Source organism: Ostrinia furnacalis, unplaced genomic scaffold, assembly GCF_004193835.3.
Source record: "Ostrinia furnacalis isolate ACB-3 unplaced genomic scaffold, ASM419383v2 OfSCF7554, whole genome shotgun sequence".
NCBI classification, from domain to species: Eukaryota; Metazoa; Arthropoda; class Insecta; order Lepidoptera; family Crambidae; genus Ostrinia; species Ostrinia furnacalis.
The window spans coordinates 498,646-522,690 of NW_021137793.1; the positions used below are offsets into that span (position 1 = coordinate 498,646).

Here is a 24,045-nt window from a genome sequence, read left to right on the forward strand (position 1 = left end):
TAGTTCGTCAGGTAGTCAACAGAGCAAGTGGGTTTACTAAATGGATGTGTAGGGAGCAAGCTTATTAGGTACATGTTCGTGATGCAGACCATTTAGATAAACAGAGATTTCATGTTTTGTTTCAAACATAGGTTTTACCTATTTGTTATTACATTTTAAAAATACATCGTTTAGGTATCATAAATAGTAGACACGTTAAATTTTGCTGTAATAAATACTTTTCAGTCATTAATGCTATCGTTAAACTCTAATATTTCTCAAGCAGATCTTAAACTTTTTTCAGCTCAACATGAACGTCACTTTTACCTAACAAAACTTGATCTGAGTAAATACTCCTTCAGAATCTGAACATACGTGGTCTGTGCTTCCAAGTAACTAGTTTGTATCTCGGAGACGGGGCTAAGAGCGCCCAGCCGCCGTAGTACTTAACCTAATATTCGACGATTGCATTACAGGCAACATTAATTACCCACCGTTACTTGGTCAGCCGAGACGCACAGTATTGATACGTGCTTTGTGGCCTCGCGTCTAAGTGCCCTATCTATTGTAGCTATTGTACAGACACTGAAATTATGTGGTGAACTGAGGCATATTGCTTCTGTAATTACCACGTGCATATCAATGTAAGCCGTATTATCTGTCCGTGTGAATATCTATGCTTATTGTCATTAACGATATAAATGGGAATTATGATTTTGTGTTTCAGCAGAAAAAAGTAATATCAGTTTTTGCGATAAGAGGTGTATTACAATAGAGATATTATACAACATCCGTTCTTAAAATATTTATAATTACTGTAATAACAAGTAGAGTACCTACAGTTTTTTCTATTTACATTATGTACTAAACTTAAACAAGAAATAATTAATGTTTAAAATGGTAAATAAGTATCCATTCCCTCTATGAAATGGCTTAAATTATTTGATAGGTCATATTCATTACTTGGACTTTACTTAACTATCAATGTGAAGATACTATAAGTACATAATTCTATACCTAATATTCATCTACCTACCTACATACTTATTTCTCACATAGAAAAGATTTAAACTATCAAAGATACATTGAACCTAAAAATTAATCTAGCGTTAACTTCTAATCTTACTTACCTCCTACTAATAGATAACCTAAGTAATGCATACTCGCAATAATCGATATAATCCATAGGAAGCACTGATTATCGATATTAATTCTAAGTAATCCATTCTTAAGTCGTTAAGACTAATGACTAATCTCTTCAATAATTATTTACAGGTAGCTTAATATGCAGGTGTTAATTGATAAAAGTGATTTAATACTACAGTTTTGATACTATGTACTAAAACTGACAACTAAATGAAATGAAAAGAAATGTTTTTTTTAATAGTAAAATTAATGTTCAGAGCCAGGTTTATAGGCCGAGTTCCATATATCCGCGAAGCAGACGCTCGAATGGAACCGGTAGAACATGATCAGGGGTAGACTGACGTGGCCAAGTATAGACCAGACGACTTTTCCGTAGAATTCGTATCTTTCGTCGAGGCTCTCGGGGGATTTGTAGGAGAATGTGTAGAAGAGCCACATGCCCACGTTGCCGATGATGAGGAACATGAGAACTTCCCTGCCAGGCTTCTGACGGCGAAGCTTCTTGCTGTTGCTGCAGCGGCGGAGACCATCCATGATGAGCGGAGTTTGGATGAGCACTTGGATCGCCTGCAAATTGAGGGATTACTTACAGGAGAAGAATTTAAAGAATTCTTATCAAGAAACGGGGATCATGTGGCTAATAACTGAAATTTCAACCATAAAGTGACCCCTGAGAACAAATTCAAAGTGATTTTATAAAGTGTATTATTCCTGGGAATAGAGTTCAGTACTCTCTCACTTTCTTACAACTGGACCAGGGATCCGTTAAGTACAGTCAGCGCCATATAGTTCGTGACATTCAAAGTAGCCTTTGTTACAACTGGAATAAGGTTGTGATTGTGTTGTCCACTTTTTGGCCACTTTGGGTGTCACGAACTATATGACGCTTACTGTAAAATAACATTGAATGAATATTATTGTAACTAAACTTACCATTGCTATGAATGTTGCAATTTTGACTGCATTTAGAATACTGATTGTTGCGACCAAAGAAAGTACGGTTTCCAGGGTGAACGCGGGTAGGCAGATGAAGAGCAAGACATCATCCAGGAGTGAGACGGGATGTTCGTTGATGTCCAGTTTCCTCATCTGGTTGAACGCGATGACCACGGCGAACAGTAGAATGATGTGCATAGCCAACGTTGTGCAGTCGTTCAGCATGTACCCAAGCCCCAAGTAGTCCCTAAAACAATGTATACCATAGTTAACAAGAAGTGCTTCTAAGCACTGTTTGTAATAATCACTTGTTTGAGGATTTTACCAGAAACAAGTTTTAAAAATAAATTGTTGTGCAATTAGATAACACTACGAAAATAAACACGCATAGCAATTATCTAACGTAAGTCAATTAGTAAGTATGATAAAATCTTTTTTGAAATTTACAGGAAATGACAGATATTATTTGATCAGATTTTTAAATTAGGCTTAATTTCAGGTAAAGATATTATACATATAGATAATAATAAATTAAAAAGTTTACCCTTCAGCTTCAGAAAAGCTGCTGAAGATATAGCCGATGATGAGCATCCCAGCGACGCCGACCATGAATATAAGACCAAGGAACAGACCCCGGTTGGAGGCATGGCAATCCGCGTGAATCACTATGTTGCTGGTAAAATCGTTATCTTCGTGAGCTGTAGGAATCCTGTAAAAATAAGGAAAGTTTTAGAGATATACTGCTTTGTGTATAAAGTTTAAAAGTTAATAACAATAAAACAAATTCAGAATTTAGCAGACGTTTTATTCGGAGATAGAGATACGTACTTGCATATAGTGCCGGTGTCGTCTATAGAGTTGGAGTCTTCTGAGCCGATAGTCGCATCCTCATTTTCGCAATGGCCAACGTTACTCCAGATGATGTAGTATATTGCCACTGAAATAAATAACGATTCATTACTTAGAATGAAATTCAGAATGGTTTAAAGTATTATGAGTGGGAGAAGAGTTTACACTATGAAGAGATTGTCTATGACGCCTGTTAGAATTAGTTTTCAGTTACTGAAGATATACTGTCCTTCTTCCCAGTTTTTTACCGGAAAAAAGGAAGCAGATAAAAATTATAAACCTTAGTATTTTATTTGTAAAGATATCCTGAAGTCTTGAACTAACCTATAAGGATGTTGAATTCCACGCTGAAAGGGTACAAGTATGGCGAAAAGTTGCTCTTTATGTTGGTTAGCGCAGTAGTGCCGTCGCAGTGTTGGTTGTAAAGTCCACTGATGTCAATAAACCTTGAGTCTTCCCCATAATCTTCATCATAATTAGTATCTGCGAAATATGAAAAGGAATTAAATTTAATTAAAAAAAAATAAAACAAAATGTATTAGAATGGAAAATTCAATTCACAGGAACGCAAGACTTTATTAACAAAGGATTGAAACCTAACTTTCACCGTAACTATAACGATAACCGGTGGTTTTTGTATGGATTTCGACAGATATTTGACGTTTGTCAAAGTTAAAGTAAGATGGTGCACCGTGCAACCCAGCCTAAGTTTTTTCAAACTAATAGGTTTCATACATACGATTTTCAGATATTTATGTTTTAAATAAATGTTAATAACCTTTACACTTTCATGACATCATTCTGTGAACCTGAAATATGTGTGTTAAACCTACCTAGAATTAGATAATATTTTAATGATGAGATATTATCAGTTAGGATGAAGTTATCACTAAATTCAATATGAATGACGATTGATAAGATGCTTTCATTTTTGACGAAATTTATTTTTGAAAATTAGATGTTGTAATACTGTCTTAATAACAAGTGCGATACTCTGTGTCCCTCATAATTCCAAGAATTTGATGTTTTTGGTTTATTGTACAGGCAATCACATCAGACCAAACATTTTGGTTACGAAATCATTTTAATACAACTGCATAGGGTGCTTAGCTGTTTCCAAAAATTCATAAGAAAAGAAGTTGTTTATTCTAGTAGGCACTAACCGTTCCCATTTGTCGTGCTGTTCCCATATTTAGTGTTGGCATAGAGCGTGAGTGCAAGAACGATTTCACGCACTATGGCTGACACCCAAAAGCAGAGGCTGCTTCCGATGATGTGCATTAAGGCTAAGTGTGCTAGGCTCTGAAAATCGATATAAAAGTCTATAAAGTTGGTATAATTTCTTATTTCTACCCGTGATCATTTGATTATGAATTAATTTTAATCTTGATTAGATAATATTATTTGTCCAAGAAATAGCGACTCATGCCAATAATTTTAATGCACTGAAGTCGACGGCATATTTTATCAGACTATACATTATTGTTGCAAAATAATTGATGTGCTGTCGTCCGTAAAAACAATATTATCATCTCGTATAATTAAGTTAAAATGAATCTTAGTTAATGAAAAAATAAACAGTTTTTTTATCTAAACCTAGATGCTTACCTGCGCCTTTAATATGATGACATTGGAGTATTTGAAGATGAAGTATAACTGCACAAAGCTGTATAAGGGTGCCAATATGTCCAGAGCTACTTGTAGGATGCTGACGCACTCGTCATTGTCAACGTCGTCGTCGACAAGCTGTCCGATTTGGACCGCGAGGAGGAGTACAGAGTGAATTAAGTGACCAAGCGCAAAACCTGGAATAATAAAAAACATTGAAATTAACCAATTAATGCTATTAGAGACAATGTAGGATTCTAATGGTTAAAGATTTTTTCAATTCAGTCTAGTAATTTCGGAGCTCATTCAATACAAACAAAGATCAAGAGACCCTTAATTTCTCATAACAATACAACTCATTCACTTACTGAGAAACTTATTACATTTTATACATTTTTATGAGCTAAGTGAGCTTTGCTAAGAATAACAATTCCTCTTTATAATAATATGTATCAGTGAGGATATTATCACATGTCAAGGTTGTTGTTATACAACCTTTATGAGACTGAAATAGCTTATTGTAATGGTGCGTCCACATTGGGCTCGCGCGGCACGCTTGTCATCCTGCTTACCCTGCTCTTGAGTGAGCAGGATGTCGAGTTTGCCGCGCGAGTCCGTTCGCCCAGTGTGGACGCACCATAACAATCACTTCTAACAAAAAATCTAATGATGGTAAAAGCTCAGCTCAGGCAAGTAGGCAGGCAGACAAAAATATAGATGTATAGGTTATTGATGAGTACAATAGGTAAGTTCTCGACAATTTGATAAATATTGGACAATTAGGGAACAAGGAACGACATCCTAAAGTTTATGAAACCTAAGCATCAGTATTTGGTTGAATTTTGTTATTTATCGGTCTTGTAATGATAATCAAAGGAAACTAAAATAATAATTTAACTAGAGTACACTTTGATCACCCAGGCATCTTATCCATGGGTGATCAAAGGACACCAAATTGTCGCTTGGAATCCACTTTGATCACCTGGGTGATCAAAGCCAAGTAATCAAAGTGGAATAGACCGATAAAAGTAGTTAGTTCTTTAGTTAAGTAAGTTACCTGCGGCTCCTAGTTTGAGGTAGAAGCTGCCTGAATGCCGGCCCTGGCTGAAGCAGTAGTCGTGGTTTAGGGGGCCCAACACGGCTGGGGGCATGGCAGGAGGGCGCATGTCGAGATTCCTGTCGCCCGCAGAGTTCATTGCATATTCCTACAATATTTAAGAAGACATTTTTATTACGAGTACATACTGGTTATTGAGGTAAAATTAAGGCCTATTTGGAAAACGTGATGGGATTTTCAAAACGCTTTCAGTGTTTGTCAACTTAGGCTGAATTGCACCATCTTACTTTAACTTTAATAAACGTCAAAATCTGTCAAACTCCATACAAAAAGCACCGGTTATTGTTACGGTTAAATTAAGTTGATGCAACTCAGCCTTAAAAAATTAACGTAATATTTTAAAGATTAGAATGCATACTATAGTAAATCTAAATAGGTTTTAAAATGTAGGGGATGCCGATGACCGTACCTCTTGTTTCCTGAAGTAATCCGCTAAATTTTCTTCATGTTGCGACTTAATTCTTTGGTTTTTGAGTGCAATTTTTTTGTATCGATTAATATCTAATAATAAATAGACATGATATAGTAGTCCAGTGCTGCATAATACTAATGAGAATATCTGAAAGAAGTAAAAGTGAGTATTAGTCAAAAGTTTCAAAATAACTGATTGCTTCATTCTTCTGTAAGGATTTAATTATAAAAATGAGTTTTATTAGGTTGCGATAGGTAGGTTTTTATTTGTGCTGCTGACTCTATTTTTAATGTATATTTTCATAATTATAGAAATACTTACCACAGATATTGAAGGCCCAACTATAGGACTGCCTATGTGTATAATTAAGCCACAGGTTACTAATATTGTTGCGTAAATGCAACCTATTACTAGGGTTAAATATTTCCTGAAACAAATATAACAACCTTACACTACAGTCTTTTTAGTCTCTACTTAATTTCAAAGTCGGGGTTAAAAGGTAATGCGACAAAATTCACAATAAGGGAGTTGTTAAAGGTACATACAAGTGTATGTAAGGGCGACCGAGAAGCGTTGTAACAGAGGTCATGCAACAAAGCGAATTTCTACACTTAGAGAAGTTTTCGAGCAGGTTTTCATGCAAACTGTGGAGTGTCGAAAGGGTAACGAATTCGTGTATTGCTAGCTCGTTAAACTGGTTCAGAAAGGTTCAGAAATCGACTTTATTACAAACTAATCTCTGTTATGGTGACTAAGTATAGACTAGAGCATTTATTTGTAACAGAACAATGAGCTGCTCTATGATATTTTCTAGTGTATCACCCTTTCACGAAACGAACGTCGTATATTTACCTGTATTGTACCATTCGTAAGAACGTAACATTACATAGGAATGCTCGAGAAAATGCTCTAGTCTATACTCACCTTTACTATAACTCTCTATGTTTTTTTATAATTTATAATTAATTATTTATTTATTTATTATTACATTATTTAGCCATTACATCTTTGATTTAAATATTAAATCCTCTTGAAGTTTGTCTAGACACTATTGTTCTTTATGCAAATAAATATAAATATTTTAGTATAAGCATTCACAACACTTTCAGAAATATAGGCATACAAAACATTATTTTAGCGAGTGCGCACTACGATGACGAAAGACTCGACTTTCGATCGCGATCGCAGACCGGTTGGGTACGCATTGTCGTTGTGTGCGAAAACATAAAAAGAATAAAGTGCATACTTTGTAAGTTTCTTGTTGTCTTCGGGGCTGGTGGGCGGCGGCGCGTGCGTCTCTACCGAGCGCAGCGACTGCGCGTCCATGGTCGCCACAGAGCGCTTGCGAGGAGTACCCACGCCACGCAGGTCGTTTGTTGACGCGAATATACGATAACTATCTGTTTGTTGGTAGAAAAAAACTTATCAGTACTAAGAAGCAACCTGGGGAGTATCAGCTCTAAGTCTGGATCATACAAGATTGAGGGATTAATAAATAAATAAAACAAGTCGTATTTTCTGAGGAAGGTATTGAAACCACTTAACTTTGTTTACTAAATATATACTTAATATGGTACTAGTTTTCGAATAGATACTCGTTAGTTGCCAGTAAATTAAAACGTAATTGTCATTGATAACTAACTAGGTCTTAGATTCAATCAATGTAAAGAAATAAAGAAAGCTGTTAATTTGAACAGTAGTAAGATAACGTACCTACTTATGGAGGAAATTTTATTACAAAATTACACTTTGCGAAGATAAGATTGTATGGCATTTTGAATCATATTTTTAATTAGGGCGATGTCTCAGAAAGTTAAAGTGATTTTAAAGAGAGATAGACTGACAAATGAATGCCATTTCTTTTAAATCAATGTTATAGATCTACATAACCTACATAAATTTATTTATAGATTTTCCTTTGTGGCTTCTAAAAATAAAAGTTCAAAATACTTACTAAGCGACTTAGCGTCTCCATTTCGCAACGTGCCGTTGTATGGCAGTGGACTGTTTGTACTCCGGTCGCCTACGAAAAATACTGCTTCAATTATTTTGAATACTTAAAACATTTGATATCTATTGACAATTGTTAATCATCCAGATTAAAAATATATATATATTTACAAAAATCATGCTTCATATGATTATTTTATTTTGCTTAGTCAAATGTATCAAAATTTTACAATATTTATAAAAAGCATAGCCCGAAACGCTTTAATGAAGAGTAAAGTAGGTACCTATAGGTGTGTTCGTGCCCGACTCGTCTCCCCTGCCGTTTAAAGCCTTCGGTATCTGCTCCTGTAAATAAAGCAAAACGGTTATACCATCGCACACACGCACTCACATATTTCCATTCGAGCGAACTAAAAAAGTGGCCGATGTGAATATCGAAAGCCGTACAAAATCGGATTAATAACTTCATTAGTCGCTTGTTTCTCTCGATCGACACCACCCTGTATTTCACTATAATCCCATTACGATGTTCCGCGCTCCTCTGCTACCAGTTTCGGAAAACTGCGACGCAAAAAATGCTACAAACTGCCGATCACTTAGTGCTTTTGCGGAAAATACGCTTCAGATTTGTTATTTTGTAAAGCTTATAAAAGGCAAACGCCAATATTGAGCTTGTGCAGTGAAGTCTGAAAGGCAGAGTGTAATATTAATTTAGTAGAGTGTTATGTTTGTAAGGTAGTTTGCCTACAATGGTAGACAATACATAATGCCTTATTTATTATATCGAAGTGAAAACCGTTTTTATTGCTTTTGTGAATTTTATTATAAGTTTTTCCTTAACCAATAGCCAACTATATTAAGTTGCATGTGTTATCTATTTTTATTACTTACTATCAAATAATTGGTTATTTCTTATTACCTACTGATGAAATTTTCGTGGAAATCTTGATCTTTTATTTACATTATTTTTTAATCCGTAAGGACAATGCCTTTTTATCTATTCCATTTGTTATTCATATACCTCAATGTAATAAACAAATGTCGAAACCGTTGATTGGGCACGTGATTAAAAATCCGATTAGTATTGTTTATCGTTGAGCAGAGCTCGCATTATTGACGATAAATCAACATTCCGATTGTGAGGTGGCGAGCTAACTGTCGGGATGAAAAAAAATAAAGAGATTGAATTTTCATTAGGCGAGGCGCTGGTGCGGCACGGTTTGTCCGCAGGTATTTACTTACAGGCCCCTGCCGCGCGCGCGGCCCGATGGACTCAAAAGGTTTACAGTTCGCTGCGCGAGAGTGACCCGCCTCACAAACACTCGCCGCTCGACTCTATGGAACTGCGCCTTTTACAAAGCTTTTATATAATTTCTAACGGGACAGAATCGGCTCGCTTTTTTTATTCACTCCCGCAATACTGAAAAGGCGTTTGCTGTGATAAAATTGCTGCTGATATTAGCTTATAAAATGCCTTGCATATCTTTGTTGTATACAGCGGATGTAAAAGATAGCAGGAGATTTAATTGGATTGATGAAGTTTTACAGCTAGTATTAGTTATATTTCCTCAATTTCAATTGCCATTCAGAAACGACTTTATATAAAGTTGTTTTATAGGTTTCACTTTAAAATAAGCAGCATTCATTGTTTTGAAGGATTTTAATAAAAAAATCAACTGCTAATAAATTATAAACACTCCTTTGTATTATGTTATTACCTACTTAAGTATAAACTTTATAACAATTTAATACCTGATTAAATAAATAAGAAAGCATTCAACTTACTAAGTAGGTGTAGATAAATAATATAGTTTTTTAAAGAATAATGCAAGACTGGAGTGGTCATGTCATGGTCGTGTGGACATGTCATGGAACTTAAACGTTCCATGACATGTCCACACGAAGCGAACGGGAAAAATCATTACAGCCCATTGCGCCCATATATACGAATTCGCTGTTTAAACTACGAACGAAGCTTAAAATAAATTTACTTTGAAAACAGGCAAATCACATGACCAGTGTTTGCATTATATTAAAAAAAGCAAACTCATGATGAAAGCGCGGTAATTAATCAGTTATGGACATTTTAATAATACCTACCCATTAAGTACTTACACAATAATTAGTTACTAACCAATTTTGATTGCGGGTGATATCATATACCTAATGAACTATCTACTGAAAATAAATTAAAAGCTCTGTGGTAACTTTCACAAATTACAATTATTCATTTACTAGCTTTTGCCCGCGGCTTCCTTCACACACGTGAAATTTAGTCGTCATAAATTATAGCCTATATGTTATTCTGGGTTATTAACAATAATACTGTAAAGTTTCATCAAAATCCGTTCAGCAGTTTTTGCGTGAAAGAGTAATAAACATGTTCACATCAAGACATCCATACAAACTTTCGCATTTATAATATTAGTAGGATAGCATTGCAGGACATAATTAAAAAAAACACAATCAATTTATAATAATAATGGCGTTATGAAAGCTCATTCATATAATACTTATTGTTGTTAAAAAGAGTGTTTTTAAAAGGGGGCACAGCCCAGAAGCTATGGCTAGGGCCCTTAGTTACTTTTATTTAGTTTTAGTAACATCAACAACGACGAACATTACCTATCAATACCTGTAGTTATTAGTAAAACTTATATTTTAATTTGCTGCGTGATCGAATCAGAAATGAGGAGATCCGTAGGAGAACCAGAGTGACTGACATAGCCCGCAGAATCGCTAAAATCAAGTGGCAGTGGGCGGGGCACATAGCTCGAAGAGCTGATGGCCGCTGGGGCAGGAAAGTTCTTGAGTGGCGACCACGAGCTGGAAGACGTAGCGTGGGCAGGCCTCCCACTAGGTGGACCGACGATCTGGTGAAGGTCGCGGGAAGTACTTGGATGCAAGCGGCGCAGGACCGGTCTTTGTGGAAATCCTTGGGGGAGGCCTTTGTCCAGCAGTGCACGTCTTTCGGCTGAAACGAACGAACGAACGAATATTTTAATTATTGGAAAGTTCATTTTAAGTTAGAAACAAAAACGGTTTTTACATCGAGTTTTGTTGTTGCAATTCACGAAGGCACTAATGTTACCGTGACGAAGGCGAGTGAGCTTGACATGTGTGGTGGCTCGCTACTGTTCATTTTGGAAAAGTTTTGATAGACATCACACTATCTTTATGTGCATGTAAACGTACACACACAAGTATAGTTCACTATTATAACCGTGACGTCCCAAATACGTCAGCTTATCATAATGTACCGTATCAATATTATTCTGTATCAATATTTAAATTCAGAAAGATAAACAATGCGTGTCGTGTTTAAGCTATCTAACAAGTAGGTAATTTTAATTTGATTATGTATGTACAACTTAAATGAGATGATTGATAGTGTAAAAATATAATCTTATTATGTAAGTTAAGCTTAAAATATTTTAAGGTACTGTAAGGTTTTTAAAACAAATGTCTTTGATACACAGCAATTTAATTATTTTATCATCATCATCATCATTTCAGCCACAGGACGTCCACTGCTGAACATAGGCCTCCCCCGATGGGGCTGCTAGGGCAGCAAGGTTCTGAAATGGAGGTCGCGTACCGGAAAACGCAGCGTGTGACGTCCACCCATAAGGTGGACAGACGACCTGATAAAGGTAGCAGGAAGGCGCTGGATGCAGGCTGGTGCTACCAACCGTGCAATTATTTTATCAATTTGACATTTTCAGTGCAGCAAGTCAGCCAGTTAGTAGGGATAAATATTTTTTCAAAATGGTGGGCGTGATGTAGATTTTTACGTAATTTCAATGGGTAATATTAGATGGCTATAAGGCAATGACTCCATTTTGAACACAACATTTTTAAATCGTAAAACTGATGTAGATTACTACTTCTTCGCTAAGCTATGTAAATCCATGTAAGTAATTAATTCGCTACGCAAATATTTTAATCTCCTTCAAAAAATAAATCTTTGTTTGTTAATTCACCAACTGTTATCACTATCAGGACATTTTTATCCATCATTGATAAATGTAAAGCTTAATCATAATTAATTAAACTACGTATTTGACATCTCGTTGGTTGAAAAATTTGATTTACATAATATGTGACCAATTAAAGGATTACATTTACGAGATTTCCGACGGTGGCCAGTTTCTTATCAATAAATTGTGTAATCATTTTGTTACACAACATTGGAAAATTTTAGAAAAATAAACACCTAGGTATGTTGTTACTAACTTTAACAAAAATAAAGTAGAAAACTGTATTAGGGCGGATGCGAACAAACAAGAGTAAATATTAATCTCAGAATAAACTTGTCATTTTGACATATTTTCCATACTGAAACTGTTAATGTGCCAGTTATACCGGAAGTTGTTCTCGGATAATAGTGTGGTCGAATCGGGCCTTAAGAGAATAATAAATTTAATAATGTGGTCATCTACTTTTAAGTTATCATTTTTTTTTATCTTTATTTGGGACAACAAACAGTTACATTGAGGGCTTATGTACTAAATCTTAATAAAATCAAAGTAAAGAAGATTTTGGGTTTTAAACTTAAATTTATTTGGTGACATTAATTTATGATAAATCTAATCCACATCCGATTATCAATTTATTTCAAGAAAGGTGCTAGGTAATATGACCCTAAGTTTATTTTTTAATTATTTAAATTATTATTATTAAAATAAATAAATAATCATTGTTTATAGAACATCGTAAAGGATTGGAACCTAGGACCGACGACATAGTAGCAGGGAAGCGCTGGACACAGGCCGCTACCAATCGATCAACATGGAAAGCATTGGGGGAGGCCTATGTTCAGCAGTGGACGTCCTAAGTATGACTGAAATGATGAGAGAACACATAAACTTTATTATTTCTAATAAAGTTAGCTATTTTATATCTAAATGACCCTTTTAATAAAGCTTAATTTTATAGGTTCAGTAATAGTCTAGTCAATGAATGATTTAATTATGGTGTAGAGGGATATGCTTGGAACTAAATTTTTGACTTCGTACCTTTGCTTGGACTAGTTAGGTGGTGAACATATCAAAAGTCCCCGCAATAACAATTATTCACTGGTGGCTTGTAGGTAAAAGTGTCTACGTTTGTGTCTATCTTTTCTTTCTGTCTTTCTTTAAATCAATAACATACAAGAGTAGTTTCGCAACTATAAATATTGACTCAGATATGATTGTCGATCAGATTGTTTGCAATTTGTATGAAGCTTGATTGATTCACTGTTGTTAATCGCTTAGGGAACTCCCTGTATCTGTCTACTCTAGATTATCAGATGCGGGAAATGATTAGTTACTTATTAAGGAAATACAATACTTTTAGGTATGAACGACTGCATGACAAGGTAAACATTGGCTCATCTATGTATTACATCTATTTTGCAATAAATGTGAAACATACACACTATCGACTGGACTATGGCCAATTTAAAAGATATAAGTCTCCAAAATTCACATAGAAATGTCCATTACATGGAGTTTCATTGGCCCCACATCGAAAGCCAAACCTGTAGTCACAACTAGAGAATCCTTAACATCCATCCGTAAGTACATACATACATACAATAAAAAATATTAATTTAAGTTTGTTTTGGCACTAAAATGTTCTCGTATAGAATGTTCTTTATACATGATCGCTTAATAATAATGATTGTAAAATAAGATAAGACGAATTGAATCATTTTTATTGATCTACGAATTGATAATTACGTGTACTACTTATACACGTGGTTCCGATCGCGAGCGCGCATGTCAATAAAAAGTAGGTAAATATAGCGTATTTCTGGAAAACTTTGTATATTACTCGGATGTAATATAAGTAATACATACAGGGTGGAAACGTTAAGTGATCTCAATCGATTATTTCTAAACTATACAAGATATCGAAAAACTGATTACTTATTCTGAAAGTACTTCACAAGCTCTTTCAAACGGTACCAATAATAGGTTACAGAATAAATTGGATCTAACCGAAAATTTAATGTTTCCAGCTTCCATACGTTTAGAAAAACCACATAATATTAAAAACTATACAAGATATTCAAAATCAGGTTACTGATCCTGAAAGTGCTTTACGAGTTCTATCCAACGGTACCAATAATAGGTTAGAAAATAAACTGGATCCATTCGAATATTCAATGTTTCCAGCTTCCATACATTTAGTACAGCCACAGTCATGGCTCTCAAGTCTTGTTAATATTATAGCAAGTAAAGCCCAACACCAATGTTTTCCACGAATAATTTTAAATAAGAATACAATTTACGAGTACATTTTAAGTGTTTATTATTTAACTAGCGGCCGCCCGCGACTTCGTACGCGTGGATCCCGTTTTACCCCCTTCATCTATCTTACGCGGTTTAGATTTTTTCATACAAATGTTTTTTCCAGCTAACTCCCGTTCCCGTTGGAATTTTGCAATATCCTGTTGTAACTAAGCTTTAAGTTTACTAAGGTATCTGCATGCCAAATTTCAAGAGTCTATCTTACGCGGTTTAGATTTTTTCATACAAATGTTTTTTCCCACTAACTCCCGTTCCCATGGGAATTTTGCAATATCCTGTTGTAACTAAGCTTTAAGTTTACTAAGGTACCTGCATGCCAAATTTCAAGCGTCTAACTTAAGCGGTTTAGATTTTTCGTACAAAAGGATTTTCCCGCTAATTCCCGGTCCCGTGGGAATTCCTAAGTATCCTATAACCTGCCCAGGAGTATGAAGAATAATTGTACCAAGTTTCGTTAAAATCCGTCAAGTGGTTTTTTGTTTCTATAAGGAACATACAGACAGACAGACAGACAGACAGACAGACAGACAAAAATTTTACTGATTGCATTTTTGGCATCAGTATCGATCACTAATCACCCCCTGATAGTTATTTTGAAAATATATTTCATGTACAGAATTGACCTCTCTACAGATTTATTATAAGTATAGATAAAAAAATTAATACTTCTATTATTGTTTGGCTGGCATACATTTAGTATGGAGGCTGAAAACATTAAATTTTCTGATAGATCCAGTTGATTCTTTAACCTAATAATGGTACCGTTCGATAGAGCTTGTGAAGCACTTTCAGAATTAGTAAACAGTTTTTCGATATCTTGTATAGTTTAGAAATAATCGAATGAGATCACTTATCGTTTCCACCTTGTATAGGTATCACTCGGACGTAGGAGAACATTCATTACATTTATTTTAATAATCAAATAAATAGTTTCTTTCACAAACAAACAATGTGACCTCTTTATAAAGATAGCTTAAGATTAGGAAACATCATTTTATCACAGGGTTTTCCTATTACACAAACGTATTTTTTATCGATAACTAACAATGCAGTGCAGGAAAGGCGATGTGAAATCAAGAGATGATTCAATTAGGTAGGTGCTTAACCAAGTCCCAACGACTAAGGTACAAAGAACTTAACTGTCAGATGGACAAACAGTTTTGGTTGGGTTTGGTGCCGGATATAGATGATACCTATATCACTTTTATTTTATTTGGTTGAGTAGTTTAAGTAGTAATCAAGCATTATAATCTAGCTAATGTATGATATAAAATTCTCGTGTCACAGTGTTTAAATTGTAACAAAAACTCCAATGAAACAGCTTGACCGATTCTAATAAAATTTTGTTTGACTATGTCATTTCAGCGGGTCTGAGAATAAGACTGATAAGACGTAATATTTTTCATACTCCTTAGTGAAATACCTAGTAATTTATTATGACAAAACAACGTTTGCGGGGTTGGTCTGCTGACGTCATCAAAATGTGGCGTCACTTGTGATGTAACTAAGCTTTTCACAAACATCTTCTATGCACGCACATCTTGATCTTTATTTCCTTTTTTTGTCAACACATGATTTAATCTTGAGTGATTAGCGTAATTATTTTGATAAACTTATCATTTGGAAAATCCATTTGACTTAGTACCTACCTAAGTAAGTTGTAGGTACTTTCAGTACGCAAAACACATAGTAGTCCAGTNAGGTCAGAAATTGTGTTCTACAGTTTTCCATCTATAATGCTTTATTGACTGGACTAACAGATGATGATGTAAAATAAAGCGCATCACCATATTCACCATGCATAAAAATGTATCTAACTGCAACCTACCTAACGGTGGTAGGTAATAATTAAGAAAATATTCAATGCAAGAACTTAGTAGGTACCTACATATTGTCATCAGGGTTTTAATATTAAAAAAAAAAACAGAAAAAAAGCAATTCAATGTGTCGCGGATATCTAAATTCTATGAGTAAAATAATCAAAGAAGTGATAAGAATAAGGACGTAAAACTGAAGTTTATTAAATAAATGTAATTGCCATTATTAACCGATGGCCATGATTATATTTGCGGCACTTACTTAACCGTGATTATTTCATGTTAGTGTCTTTCCGCCAATTATATCCGTATAGATAACGTTTGATACGTTTATATTTACTTACTATTATACACTGAACGAAAAAAAAAGAACTTTATTAATTGGTCATATCATTCAGTTAAATGTTGAGAGCGCCTCATAATTTTATAGTTGAACGAGCGGTGAAATGTAGAGCTTTAATATTTCTTTACAACATAAACTTATTTAAAATTTATCTCAGTAATTGTATTGTATCTCAGGTCCACTGGCACACATATTTATTTAATACTAGCTGACCCGGCGAACTTCGTACCGCCTTAGCGTAGAGATTTTCTTAATATTTTTTTCCGTAAGAACCATCCTTGGACTTCCACAAACATTTAAAAAAAAGAATTATCGAAATCGGTTCAGCCGTTCACACGTGATGCCGTGACAACGCGAAACGGGTTTCATTTTTATATATATAGACTTATAGGTGATCTTTACTCTCACTTTCAAAATGTTATAAAACCAAGTAAATGTATAAATCTACTTATAATCCGTTCTAAGATTTTATTCCAAAGAGATTCTAGTGACCATAGGAAAATTAAAAAACTTCCTACGATTATCTTCTGCCAATGATCAGTCACGGTTCCTTTAAAAGTCCCAGCAAGCTTTTCTTGATAATTCAGGCCATTAACGTTTTTGTTAGGTTTCATTAAGTTAGGTTCTGAAACGAACCTAACCGGTTTCCAGAATGTCTTTAGAAACCTAACCGTGATTTTCCGTTTTACGGAATTTAAACTATAGTTATTATTAACTACCACTTACCGTACTGTTGTCGCCAGCATAAGCAACCGTTCGCGGTGGTCGCTTCCGCGCCGCTCGCGCAGCACTGGCGGTAACCAGCCCACCCGACACCGGGCCGGGTTGGGACATAGTGCGGCGCCGCTCCGAACTCTCATCGGGACTGGGAGGCGTGTTGACCGACGTGTTCAGGACCTAGAGGGTAGAGCAGTGTAATCAGTCACCAATCATCATCGTCATTGTCAGTATGACTAGCACGAAAAACTTTCGAGTTCGCATCGTTTTTGCGTATTCGAATCGCCATCAAAAGATTTAGTACGAAAACTACTACAGCGCCCTTGTAAACGTGTCGAAAAGTGAACTTAGTATGAGAAATGGTGGCACGAAACTTATTTTGAGAATCAAAATTGTCACGTTATCGTTAATTCGAAGGTTGAGTATCGAATTTTGTCGAATACGCAAATGATTCGAAGACTAAAGTTGTTCATTCTAGAGGCTGTACCTCTAGAATGAACAGTCATTTAAGAATTTCCCACACTGGATGCGGTCTGAAGTCAGGTCAAAGTAATCATATACATTTTGCGGGCGGTATTCACTTTGACCTGACCGCAGACCGTATCCAGTGTGACAAATCCTTTAAGCTTGCGTGCGCAGATCGTAATTGCTATCCGTGGATACATTATAGGGATAATTACTTAAAACACTAATTCAGATTGAAATTAACATTTGACAGACAGAATTGGATTAGGATTGATTATATTATAGGAAGCGTACACGTTAGTCCCCACCGCAGAGGGATAACCTGCTGGCCAGACGCTTTTCGCATAATCTCTCTCTTAGTCGCCTTTTACGACGAGAGAAGAGTGTGGTGAAGAGAAGCTGTGTGGTTCAGGCAAAGTAAAATAGAGGTAGGACCCTCTATTTTACTTTGCCTGAACCACACGGCTATCAGTCAATAGATATAAAATACGAGGGTCCCATAAAATAGGATTAATCCAAACAGTTTAATAGTTTAGGCTTTCATATCTTAATTGAATTAAGATTAATGTATCCATTAAGTCCTCGTATATTAAACACACAGTATTGGGTTAGGTGGCTTAGTTGGATTGACTTGGATATTATTCCGTATTAGGTAGGTACTAAGCTCCACTTAAGACTCGTGATAAAATAAAAACAAAGGAGAATAGTCATTTTCACGATGACGATGACTAAATAATGTTATTCAGGTTATAAGCAGACATACAACTTTTCCCTGTCTCCTTTATACATAGGTGATTCAGTTGTTTTTCATGCTTTTCGATGGGGCAAACTGAAAACCAGTGTTGTGGCCTTCCTCACCATGGGCCGCGGCATATGCTGAGTGGGATCCCGTTGCGATGGGCATCGCTGTGCTACAGGGTGGCACTGCTCACTAGCTTACTTTCTCTTCCATTGCATATTTTATGTGTTACAGCTGTCTTTTTTTTTAAATTTACCTCTTTTGTCTTTTGTGATGTCCATTGCAATAAATGTTTATTTCTTTCTTTCATTCATTATTATATTTTGAACTCCTTTTAGATTATTTTGACGGGTTACGGGTAAGTACCAAAATAGTAAGCTATCCCCGGGACTATCCTCCACTGGTTAGGTTTTGGCTAAACAGGAGATGAAGTGGTGGTAACGAGAAGTGGGAGTAGACACGAAACAAACAGTAAAATCTCAAAAAAGGAACACTGAATTCCCGTCTTGAAATTTTAAATCATGTTTGAAAAATTCGCGAACTAATTATCTATTTAAAAAATCTCCAAAATAAATAATGATGCTGAAGAAAAAAACATGAGGCTTCGAAACACTGTTTACTCTAACTTGAATGTTGTATAGATGATATGGTACACTCCAACTTCAAAATGACTTATCTGAAATAACCTACTTTTAATGTTGCTGAAAAGCGCATGTTTAATGCAAAGCATGAGTAATTAATGAGTATGTCAACTAGGCCTATTTAAGTTAAACAATCTAGAGTTTTTAAAGGGATCTAGGATGCAATAAAAATATAAACATAATAATTCTTTAAAATACACAATTATTGTCATTGTGTAAATTCTGACATTAGAAACGTTACTTCGAGATTATCGGCATTAAAAATTAAATACACACCCCAGGGTCCTTTTCTTTATTAGGGAACACGTCATCCTCATCTTCGTTGTAGCGTTGCAGCGAAGTCTCGGAGTGAAACTTTTTGTCACCTAATTTCTTTCTCGTAATTATTTCGTCCAACATTTCTTTCCTATCAAAGTTTGGGTCCGTCATTTTGGTGTTCTGAATATTTAATCACACGCACAGAAAAAATCTATTATTAACTTAAGGCTTATAAAAACACATCGCGGATAAAATTATGACTAACAGCCGTTTAGTTCACTTTGAATACTCAATTATGTTTGTGCGATTCAGATTGCAAATGAATAAAAATTGTTTGTTATCATTTATCAGACTTATCAATAATAAAGTTGTAATTATCAACATATTTCCACTGAGAATGTGTCTAGTAGGTACAGGCTGCTCCATTTGTTGTAAAAACTACGTTATTGACTATTCCTATGGCTTTGTTTGCTAATCCAAAATTTCCAAAAGCTAGTGTTTTTGGAATTAAAAAAAAATATTGTACTGTCTTCTTCTTTTCGTGTCGACAATAAACCTACACAGTGTCAGCCCAAAACTCTGCCACAAGAGTGGCGTTGTCAGCAGCACTCATCAAATCCTCCTGAGTGCAGTTGATTGTACTGTAAAAATAATACTCGGGAGCCCTATAAACAAATAGTTATTTTAATTTATTTCTTTCATGTTTTAATAATGTAACAGCAAAGAAGCCGTGGAAAAGCTAGCAGTGGCTTGTTAAAAAAAACAGGAGATGTGCTATTGGTAATCCTTATGGAAATAATTATATCCAATAGTGGACCACAACTGATGATTATGGGGAAACCTTGTATCACTTAAAATATGCCAACCAAACCCTATCCATTGACTCTGAACTCTTTCATCTAAAATTTAAGTTAGTCACCAGAATATTTCCAACTGAAAATGAAATCGAATAAAAGGCCATTTGTAATTTCACGGTCCCTTAAAGAACACATTAAACAAAGTAAGAAAAGCTGGTTTCATTTTCAATTACTAATTTGCGAAATTTATTTGTCTCCTGAAATTACCAGACCTAAATTACAATAGTTTCACTTTTAAACATGAATGGAAATTGGCTGGTTGGCATCCCATGTATTGATATTAATAATTATTTAGAAATATTAAATTTCCAATTTGAAATATAAGATACTAGTGACCCGCCCTGGCTTCGCACGAGTGCTAAGTAAAGATATAAACCTTCCTCTTGAATCACTCTATCTATTTAAAAAAACTCATCAAAAACCATTGCGTAGTTTTAAAGATCTAATCATGCATAGGGACAGACAGCGGAAAGCAACTTTGTTTTACACTGTAGTAATAAATATTTTTTTTGGCTCGTCCTATACATTAATTAATTAAATCAAATCATTAATCAGCAGCTAGGATAAGACGTATACTGATATGGAATTAACTAAGTACATTTATACACAACTGCGAAAAAGTTAACCATAGATCGTCGTAAAAAATATTCTCAGTTTGGAATGTAAGTATGTAGAGTCGCAATCATATTACCTACCATTCATTTCTTTAATTGACTGCATATTTTTCATCTATACTATTTTAAACAAAAAAGCTAAAAATCCATTAGAGAAATCTTTTATATTATGGTTTGTTAATCTGCAGGCGACTGTACAAGCATTATAGTAGAAATTCAGTAAAAAAAATAAATTCAAGCATAAAAACAAAAAGTGCGTTGACCTGGTAAATGAAATTGCTCAATTCATAGATATTTTGGAAATGATGACGTCATTTTAAAGTGGAGCAATATAGAGCAATTCCTTCGTTTTAGTCAAATGAAGTCCACAGCTGGTCAAAGTGAATATGATAATTAAATATCCATATGTAATAAGTGCAGAAAATTTAACAATTTAGGAAAATAAGCTTTTTTCTCGCCGGATACATCAACAAGTACATATTTTTAAACAACTGTTGAAGCTTAGCTTAGCTTGTGAATCGCATTGCTCTAGTAGTTGGTTAAAATAGAGAAACACGGGTCTCAAGTTTAACGGGTCTATTTTAGTTCAAATGGAACGCGAAAAAAAAAAAAAATGTTTGATTAAAACAGCTTGAGATGCAGCAAGAGATATAGACTAGGATTGGTTAACATTTTTTCAGGATTTGATCCTTAAAACGTGATTGTAGCACAGAATAACAACTTACTACCGTAATTGTCCGGCTGTGAACCATCAGGCCAGGTAGCCGCGCCGGCCGTCATAAAAAGGTAGATGTAAACCATAATCCCAAGCGCATGTTTACAACGTGAAATTTATTTTTGGGAGCAATAATAGTAAATAAAGATAAGATTATTACTTTATATAAGCAATCCATTTTACTTGCAACGACCAACTAGTGACTGAGTAATGTCTTAAAATACATATTTGTTGTCATCCACTTTAACAGAGACAAAAGCTAGAAAATAGGGTGAGTGAAATATTTTTAAAGAATATTATCAATTTGTAAATACAATTAATTAACCCGCCGTTGAACCCGCAGTGGACGTCCTATGGCTGAAATGATGATGATGATGATGATGAACCCGCCGTTCCTTCCGTTACGCTCGTAGTGGTAAGCTAAATTAATAATATGCTTATGTTAAAAAGTGGGTTCACCACAATAGTCCGGCGGTGGCAATTTCAACAATAAATTAAATTATATATTTTTTTGCATATTAGAAAATTACATCTATGGTCATAGATTATTATTTTTCCAATGTTAATGGAATTTTCCGATGTAATTGAAATCCAAACGATTTTTAACCATTTAGCACGTTTTCAGAGATTGTTGCGATGATGCAGCAAGTGACAGGCGGCACTGCACATAAAAAAGCCCTTCGCTGCGTCTCTCTGTTGGTTCACGATAAACTCAAAAACTGAAGTTTGGTTGCATTAAACAAAAAAAACTACTAAACAGATTGTCATAATTTTTTCAGCAATAGATAGAATCATTCACTATAGTCTATCCAATATAGCTTGATTAGAATGACAGCTGCCATCAAAAGTAACGACATAACTTTGTAGTAGCGATCAATGAGAGCTAAATATTGGCGGACAAGAAATAATTCACGTCTGACCTACAAACAATATTTTCGACGACAGTGCTTCCAATAAAAATGTTAATTTCGTGTAAATGCAGCGTTAAATTACACCAATAAGTAGTAATTCGAAATTATAAAAATCAAGCTAGAGTATTAACGACGTCTCTACAAGGTTATCTCGAGTTACAAAAATGTTAGTGTTGGGACATATCGACAAATGTCATATTAAATTAAAACTAATTTTTTAACATATTTAACAATTTTATTTTCTAACTAATTTTTTAACATATTTAAGTCAAGTTATACGTTTTTCTAAATGTTCACTATTAAAAACCAAAAAACATTTCATTCTTAAATAATCAAACATCGGAAATCAATCACCGGTAATTTTTTGGGTATTCATAGCACCGTTGCTCTAGAAGAGATGCCCACCGCCCTCTAGCGAGAGGAAAAAACCACTGAAGAACACTGATGATAATGACTACGACTTAGGTTGTAGGTACACCCTTGACATGAATTTTAAATTTTACTGTCTTTAAATTTAAATCATAATTGTCATTTTTATGAATAAAGATATGAAGAAAAATTGGGTGCATTTTTTTATATCATTTTTTCGAAAACTTATCGATACATCTATGTGAACCGTACGAAACATACCCAGCACTAGTCACATTCGTTTGACAGCCGTCATTCTAATCAAGCTATATTGGATAGACTATAAGGCCCGATCCGACCAAACTTTTATCCGAGAATAACTCCTGGTATAACTGACATATTGACAGTTTCAGTATGGGAAATATGTCAAAACTGACGATTTATTCTGAGATTAATATTAACTCTTGTTTGGTCGAATCCACCCTAAGAATGTTTATTTTCTAATTTTGGAAGCAGAGGATAGTTTTTATTCCAGTTTTTAAAAGGGGAACGCGCCTGATAATGTCTTCTGCGACGGTGCGATATTCAAGAGGTCGAGTCCGTGGCGAAAGCTAGAGTAATTCTAACTTATTGGTCCGACTTTAATGACAATGTTGTAGTAATTATTGGACCATGCGTCAATCGTCATACATATTTAAAACTGACGTAACATCTATGATTATAGTGATAGACGAATATAAATTATCATCATTATATCACATCTGAATTAAAGAATAGTTAATTCACAAAACGTTTAAAATTATGCAGTACTTACATCTATATTCGGTTCCAATATTGTGTATGAATAAGGTGGTGTAGAATTCATTTTCATGGCAAAACAAATAAATGCACACGGAATTGACAACTAAAACGGCACTCAACTTATCTGTATTTTTTTTTTATTAATATATGAACGAAGTTAAGGAATCAAGATAAAAGATAAAAAATAATTGCCGATTGAAAATTTGTCGGTATACAGTCTATTGGTTTAATAGTTTGCTGAGCACTTCTTTCAGCTCGAGATCGAACTGCGAGACTGGGAGGGCCAGTTCTTGCGCTGAAGAGGAGGCGCTCTTATCTTTGACCACGTAATCGGAGGGCACGACGAACAGCTGTTTCTTGTCCCCGGCGGCATCCAGCGCTTTCAGACACGGCGGCATCGGCAGGTGTGGTCTCTGCTGCAGCCACTTGTGGAATGCCTTTGTTGACCTGTTTGACAATAAACATAAAATTATAATACTGTTACTAGCTTGCGTGGATTTAATAACGTTATAAATTATAGTTA

General features: G+C 34.9%; 1 protein-coding gene across 3 annotated transcripts; it reads right to left on the reverse strand.

Moving 5' to 3' along the window:
* Nucleotides 1-958: 958 nt before the first annotated feature.
* LOC114365088 (proton channel OtopLc) lies at nucleotides 959-23,637 on the reverse strand. Of its 3 annotated transcripts, none has more exons than XM_028321556.1 (15): nucleotides 23,536-23,637; nucleotides 17,183-17,353; nucleotides 8,282-8,342; nucleotides 8,002-8,082; nucleotides 7,294-7,447; nucleotides 6,369-6,474; nucleotides 6,045-6,194; nucleotides 5,576-5,723; nucleotides 4,519-4,715; nucleotides 4,074-4,212; nucleotides 3,235-3,393; nucleotides 2,890-2,998; nucleotides 2,606-2,770; nucleotides 2,059-2,308; nucleotides 959-1,692 (listed from the first exon to the last, which is right to left on the reverse strand). In XM_028321556.1, the coding sequence occupies exons 1-15, from the start codon at nucleotides 23,590-23,592 to the stop codon at nucleotides 1,372-1,374; spliced, it is 2,268 nt and encodes a 755-aa protein (XP_028177357.1). In that variant the 5' UTR covers nucleotides 23,593-23,637; the 3' UTR covers nucleotides 959-1,371. The 3 variants fall into 3 exon arrangements, with proteins under 3 accessions (XP_028177357.1, XP_028177356.1, XP_028177354.1); XM_028321555.1 differs by lacking the exon at nucleotides 23,536-23,637 and adding an exon at nucleotides 19,295-19,731 and having other exon boundaries at nucleotides 8,002-8,070; XM_028321553.1 differs by lacking the exon at nucleotides 23,536-23,637 and adding an exon at nucleotides 19,295-19,731.
* Nucleotides 23,638-24,045: the final 408 nt, after the last annotated feature.

What these genes read in the sequence shown, in the direction of transcription:
- LOC114365088 (XM_028321553.1), bottom strand. Translation starts at nt 19,447, where the DNA reads ATGACGGACCCAAACTTTGATAGGAAAGAAATGTTGGACGAAATAATT. An exon ending in CAGCACGACAAATGGGAACG is followed by an intron (nt 3,394 to 4,073) that starts GTTAGTGCCTAC and finishes CATATTTCGCAG; the next exon opens with ATACTAATTATGATGAAGAT. An exon ending in GGAATTCAACATCCTTATAG is followed by an intron (nt 2,999 to 3,234) that starts GTTAGTTCAAGA and finishes TATTTATTTCAG; the next exon opens with TGGCAATATACTACATCATC.